The 7,035-nt window shown below is 35.7% G+C and overlaps 1 protein-coding gene across 4 annotated transcripts; it reads right to left on the reverse strand.

Moving 5' to 3' along the window:
• Window positions 1-1,358: 1,358 nt before the first annotated feature.
• Window positions 1,359-3,308, reverse strand: LOC111632712. 4 transcript variants are annotated; one of them, XM_023377218.1, is made up of 3 exons: window positions 3,228-3,308; window positions 2,692-3,108; window positions 1,359-1,590 (listed from the first exon to the last, which is right to left on the reverse strand). In XM_023377218.1, the coding sequence occupies exons 2-3, from the start codon at window positions 3,049-3,051 to the stop codon at window positions 1,456-1,458; spliced, it is 495 nt and encodes a 164-aa protein (XP_023232986.1). In that variant the 5' UTR covers window positions 3,052-3,108; window positions 3,228-3,308; the 3' UTR covers window positions 1,359-1,455. The 4 variants fall into 4 exon arrangements, with proteins under 4 accessions (XP_023232986.1, XP_023232983.1, XP_023232984.1 ...); XM_023377215.1 differs by lacking the exon at window positions 1,359-1,590 and having other exon boundaries at window positions 2,483-3,108; XM_023377216.1 differs by lacking the exon at window positions 1,359-1,590 and having other exon boundaries at window positions 2,483-3,108; window positions 3,214-3,251.
• Window positions 3,309-7,035: the final 3,727 nt, after the last annotated feature.

A 7,035-nucleotide genomic window follows, 5' to 3' on the forward strand; every position in this document is an offset into this window, starting at 1 on the left:
TAATCTAACTTACAACTAGGACTAACTTAAACTAACCGAATTTATTTAGTTAGTTTGTTTTCTTAAGTTATGGCAACGCAACACTTGGGCGATCTGTCTAGGGGGATCGCCCAAGTTTCGGGATGTCTTTTGAAGGGAAACTGGCCCCTATTTAGTCGTTACAGACGTCGAGAAAACCCGGAAAACTCCACGTGCCAGCCCATCCGAGCGAGGCGCAAACCAACTACCGAACTCCTAGTGTTCAGGGAACGAAGACCGCTTGGCCACTGGTGGACCAACTGAATTTAGACTGAAAAAGAAGACGGAAAATAAAAATTAAAATGCAAAGTTAAAAGGCAGCTACATACCGACAGTTGAAACAAAGCAAGGGAAAGCTAATTGCCATCCGTGTCCCCGGAGTGAGTGCTCTCAATAACCCACCAAGGGATATGAATGCGAGTAGATGATGGAACATTGTAAGCGTATGAATGAGTTGGTGCGGGTTGCAAAGCCAGTTGTACCCTTCAAGAATAGCAGCTCTCCTTAAACTATCCCTAATGTGATTGTACCTATTGCAGCAAAAAACTAAGTGGTGTTTGGTCCTCCTGAATACCACAATCGCATTGTTGATTGTCCCCAAGGTTAAATCTATGCAAGTACAGTATTGCTTAAAGTTGCCGTGTCCTGTAAGTANTTCCATTCCAATAATTTATATAGATTTGAAAATTTTAACCATATACCGTATTTACTCGCATATAAGACGAGGTTTTTATTCATTTTTCACTGCTTCAAAAACCTAGGTCGTCCTATACGCGCGAGCGAAGAATTCTTTTCGTTTTTGCAATAATTTTTGTAAACCGTGTATTAGCACTCTTTACCGGATTCTCGCCTTCTGATGTTTAGAAACAAAATTGTTTTATATGGGTCGTTTGAATCGTTCTTGTATATTGTCAAGAGTAAAGATGAATAGCAATAGGAATAGCAAAGCTTTTGAATTGAATTCCAAAAGTTCAAGGAAGCCAGATATAAGTTTTAATCCATTCCCATGTGAAAACAGATGATTATGTGGAAATCAGAATTCGGAGAAACACAAGTTTAATCGACGAAGAGTGAATTCGACTGTTAAGAATTGACAAAAAACGTTCCCAATTGTCCAGCTTTACGTGAACAAATTATGTTGTCGATTTTACAAGATTTTTCCTTGAAGTTTAAAATGCTAGTAATTTTTGCGGGGCAATGTGTGCATTTACGTGCATTTGATATTTTATTTGTGATTCAACGAAATAAAATTAGAATTGTATTAATAAATCTAATTTTCTTTATTTTGATCTTTAAAGTCACACCTCGTCCTACAAGCGAGATCGTCTTATATGCGAGTAAATACGGTAAATATTTTTATTAAAAGTAATTTTTCTACAATCAATGATCAATTTTCAGTTTTTAATTCATAGACAGAATAAATTAAACTTAGATTATTTACACCACATTGCAACACCATTTTTTTCTCATCTTGGGCTTGCAGTATCTTTTACCTTTCGACGATTTTATATTTGATGTCATTGTCAATCCGCTCTGTGATAATTCATCTTCTGTGTTCACCGACAATTTATCCTGAAATAAATCATCTTTAGGTGAAAATTCATCTTCGGTTTTCTGGGAATAAAGATCTCTTCCATTTAATCTAGAAAAAGCATTCATTTTCACATACTGTACCAATTTTCTATAATCATTGTAGTTAAACATGTCTCTAATTGCTCTATAACATATTTTCGTTTCCATTCATTGTTCTTACACCAAGCCTGCAGTATTTCGGAAGCCCGATTTCTTTTTAGAAACACCAAGAATGCATCATTAATCAGTATTTGTCTCTTTCTTTTAGGTATACTGTTTTTGTTATATTTGTACCATTCGCTTATTGTTATAATAGCCAGTGGCGTAACGTGGGTGTCTGCCACCCGGGGCGGAGGAAAATTTCGCCGCCCCCTTATTTAGGTATCTCAATTTAAAAGACTAAAATTCAGTTTCGTCATAGAATAAGTAATGAAAAATTCCGTGCTAGTGTTGCCACCTTTTTAAAATCGCCGATCGTGACGGCAGGTGAGGTTTGTTCGAACAGAAGTTCCTGACGCATGTGTTTAAATGTCATTTTGCAATAAAGAATAATTTGCAGTGCATGCTGGCTCTAAATCAGTTACAGTTAGCGACTAGGGAGACTTGGGTAGGAGTAACGTAAGTAATCTAGATGACTTAGCCCTATTAGATATTGGAGGTGTATATGAGTACGAATGAATCGTACAAGCAAAAAATAAAAAATAAAATAAAAATAAAGGTCGATAGGTTGCGCACGATATCCCCAGACGGCGAGTCGGATGGTAACACTAACTACTATTCCGTGCTCATTTCATTCGTAGGTGGACGAAAATATGAGATAAAATGGTTCAAATTCTTACAAGATATTATTATTATTTATTGTCAAATTTTGCCGCCCCCTAAAAAGTGCCGCCCTCCTACACTACGCTACTGATAATAGCAAGATATTGAATTGGTTGTCGAATAACAATTTCTTTTTTCCGAATCCCCACACCAATATTGAAGAATTTCTGAATTTTTATTTATATCTAAATAAGATAAGATTGCTTGTTCCAAAGTTATTTTCTCGCATAGTTTCTCCTTAAACATTCCTCTTGGATAAAGCGAATCGTCATATTTTACCTTTTGAATATTAACGGCCTCGTCTTTTTGCAATTCTTCATCGAAATTATCGGCTCTTAATTCTTTACCAATGTCTTCGTCTCCGGAAGTTAATTCGTTGCATTCGCAATTCTGATTGTAATGATTAATAATCGAATACTCGGAAATTCGATTATCTTCAACCAAGCTATTGACCGAAGCTATTATTCGACTTTGTAAATAATGAAAGATGAATTTTCGTTTCCAATTGACGCTGTACCACTTCTTTAATGTTTCAGATGCATTGTATCTTTGAAGATATGACAAAATAGAATGGCGTTTACTCTGTTCAAAATACCATTTTTTTATGTTTTCGATGGCCATTTGTCTTTCCATATTCATAAATTCCTTTCTCAATTCATTTTCCTCATCTTCAAATAATAAATTTATTCAAATTACCTATTATTAAATAAATACAAATTCTGCAATGAATGTAATGAAATAATTACTTCACAAAAATATTATAATTAGTATATTTTTAAAAATAGTTAATAATTTAAATACATTAAAAATTCTACCGTTTATCGATTCCAGTTTTCGAGAATTGGTTTCAAAAAAATAATTTAAAAATCGAATATTTTTAAATAAACCAAATTAAAGACATTCGAAACTTTTCTTGAAATTTTTATTTAAGCTCTATAAAATCACGTTTTTAAATGCTGAATAGCCTTGATCAATTTATTTTGTAAAAAATCCAGCAACGAGTTGCTTAACTTTCCCGGCAACATTTAGTGGAGCCATCTGTTATAAAGTTTTTAAAATAAAATATAACTACTATGGCCCATAAGTGGCCGAGCGGTCTTCGTCCCCCCACCTGAGTGGACTAGACCCTGAACACTGGGGGTTCGCGCCTCGCTCGGACGGGCTGGCAGCATGGAGTTTTCCAGGCTCTCTCCATGTCGATGACGCTCGAATAGGGGCTAGTTTCTTATAAAAGTTCCCCCGCGCGCATTTAGGCCATTCCATAAGGCCAACTCTTCAGTCGCATAGCGATCACCCAAAAGTCTCACTGAGTAAAGGCGTGTAGCCACTAGATTCCATATGAACCGACATCTATCGAAGATAACTACAGTAGAGCTTCGATTATCCGAATGTCAATTAACCAAAGCCTTCTAGTCGGAAAATCTAAATTTCCGCTAGTGCTGTGGCTATGTCTATATACTACTCCATTATTATTTTTGTTGGTGCGCGTTTTAGCTGGCAGCACTAGCGCGACCACGAAAGGGTACTCAAGGACCTGCCAGGATTTGAACGAATTTCAACATGGTGTAGGTTAATATATGTATTATAAAATGGCAAAATTGAGGTAGGTATGAGGTTTTATAAAAAAAAAGTTCTAATAAAGAGTAAAATCGTCATTAAGTCCGACTTTACTGAAGATACACACGATCCCCTTTATCTCTCCACCCTCGCGACCTTTAATCACCAAAATTTAACAGCGTCAATCCCTTTAATAAACAAACCTCTTGGCAAAATTTCAGAAATTTTCCACAAAAAGCACGAGTTATTACGCGCCAAACAGGGTGAAGAAAACCATGCCCCCCCACAAACTCTCATACGTACAAAAATTATCTCCAAATTTTTTTTTGCATTTCTCGACGTTTCGAGCTCCCCAAATGTAAGTCTATATCATCCCCATCCGAAGTCCGCTAGCGCCTCCAAAGCCAAGATAAAATAATATAATAATAATAATAAACACACGTAATGACTATTTTAAAAACGAATTAACCAATAGATTTTTTAATACGTATTCCTCTTTCAAAAACTTTAAGGTGACTTTCTAGAAGTTGTACATGAAACAACTGTCTTAACTGTTCAAATATATTGCCTTTCTTCCGGACAGCGCCTTAAATTCTTAAACGATCTATTGCTCTAGTACACAGTGCTGCCGTTTCTAGAGTAATTTCAATGGCTGAGGATAATGTGTAGGATAGTCTTATATTTAGGGTAAATATAAGGTAAAACTGCTTTCTGATCTGATGCTATTACGCCTCGTGCCACAAGTTTCGCCGGAAAAAGTTTTAGCCTAAAACCGTTATGTTTTCCTCTAAAACTGGAAAGGTTTAGGATAGGACAGGTGTGGCCAACAGTTTTTGCCCCGGCCGAATTGGAAAGAAATCTTTTTCACGGGTCGAATTGGCTGCCCTAGGAAGATTTTGAGGTGGTGCGAGATCTCATTGTGGTGTCACCCCGTACAGACTAAATTGCACAGAGAGATTACAGATACATTTTCACATTATCATGCTTTATTCACACACTACGCTGTACTTAAGAGATTTGTAATGGAACGTTCTAAACGCACAGTGAGTTGGCGGCCTTTTCTTTTTCTTAGGCGTCAGAATTTTTCATCGAGCTATTCGAACTTGAGTAGCTAATATTGAAAGATTAATCGCGGGCCGCATAAATTCATTAGACGGGCCGGATATGGCCTGCGGGCCGTATGTTGGCCATGTCTGGGATAGGACAACAGAAGCTAAAGAAATAGATTGGTGCTAGGCACACAGGTGTATATTAAACCCGAGTAGGATTTCGCTTTTCTCAACCTTTATGCCATTGGCGCACTCTATATCAGATGCAAATTAATACCTCTGATAAAAATCCTAAGACATTTTAGTTAAGCTTTATTAAGATTTTTAAAAACAAGAAATGAAGAATTGTTCTGATTATTTTACGATAATAATACAGGGATCTGCGTCAGACTTGTTCGTCTTTTGTTTTTATCCGAGCATGAGCTCGATGATTGTCGAGCTTTAGCTCGAGCTCGGAGTTTTCTTTCAATTTAGGGTAATCCAGGGCTACTCGTTCGAGAATCGTCGCACATATCTGAGGGTCTGACCCTGCCTATCCTTCTTAAGCGCTCGTCTTTGCTCTTCCCTCTCTCTTTCCTCTATCTCTCTAGTCTATGTATGCCTATGCATACATCATAATACGCGCTCACGATACTTTCGATTCGTCACTTTTCCGTCGCAGTTTTTCCATTTTATAATTACGTGACTCATAACCTGGTGATAACGGAGAAAAAAGACAGACAGGACATCGGTATGTCACAGTTATGATTTCACAGATTCGAGACAGCTCGGTAGCCCGAACGGTCCTAAGGCTTTCGCCCGTGCACGCTAAGTGACTTCGGAAAGCTAAATGCTTGTAATGAAGTCTATGACAATTGTTTGGCATTGACAGCCGCAAATTTCGCGCCAATAAACTGCTTCGACTTGATCGATTATGTTATCAACTCAATTTCATATTTATTTTCACATTTTCACTTCGCGGTCCGTCCTACTCTGTTCTTTTTCCATCATTTACACGTGTAGGTCATTTCATTGTTATTCACATTTGATATCATCATTTATCACATACTGCCATGACGCGCTTATCTGTCCGCTACAACTGTCAAGAATTAACGCGATTGGCGAAGCGTAGTGACAGCGTGCCAATAGAGAGCAGAGTCCTTACCATAATGAGGTTTGCGCGCCAATTTTCGTACGTGCGTTAATCAAGCCGAATAGTTTGGCCGAATATACTATTCGTTGCAACACTAATTGTAACACGATTTTAAATTTTAGTAATGATGTTCTCTATGTTAATACGTTACACGAATCGATATTTTCACACTTCATTACAGTTGTATTGATTTTTGATTTATACGTAAATTTTGTTTAATGTTAAAAAATGGCATCTTCGGCTATTCCAGTATATATTTTTATCCGGTGTTTACATATTTTTAAAATTTAATTCTGAAAACGAGCTGATAAATTCGTGTCGATCCTGTTATTAATTCGATAAATTCTTTTCCTGTCTTAAGTAATTTCCAAAGCTATACTGTACTATTAAAATCTCTGATGTTAATTTGGCATTAATAGATAAAATGCTTTCAATTAGTATTGAAGAGCAGCGGTGATCGAGTTTCAGTTAATACCAACAAATAGTTTAAGACTCAATTTTATAGAATACTAAAAAAATATATTAAATGGTTACTGTACATTCAAAACTTATTTTTCATAATTCATAAAAATGTACATTATATCCCATTTGGAATTTATAGCATATATTTGGGAATATAATTTATTTAATATTTTAGAATTAAGTTTCAAACTGATTATATACACAATTGTTGAATTTACACATCATACATAGAAAGCAATAGAAATGGTTAGTAATAAAAAATATATAAATGGCAAAATGTCACATTTTTCATTAGGAAGTTTTTAAATAAATCCAAAATGGGATATTAGTTTATAGAGAAAAAAAATGTTATTTTTTTTTTATTAAAAAAAATTATTTTTCACATCAAATATTTTGATATGATCTATAAAAATCTAGGCAATA

Source organism: Centruroides sculpturatus, unplaced genomic scaffold (assembly GCF_000671375.1).
Source record: "Centruroides sculpturatus isolate CEXI.00-Female unplaced genomic scaffold, Cexi_2.0 scaffold787, whole genome shotgun sequence".
Classification (NCBI taxonomy): domain Eukaryota; kingdom Metazoa; phylum Arthropoda; class Arachnida; order Scorpiones; family Buthidae; genus Centruroides; species Centruroides sculpturatus.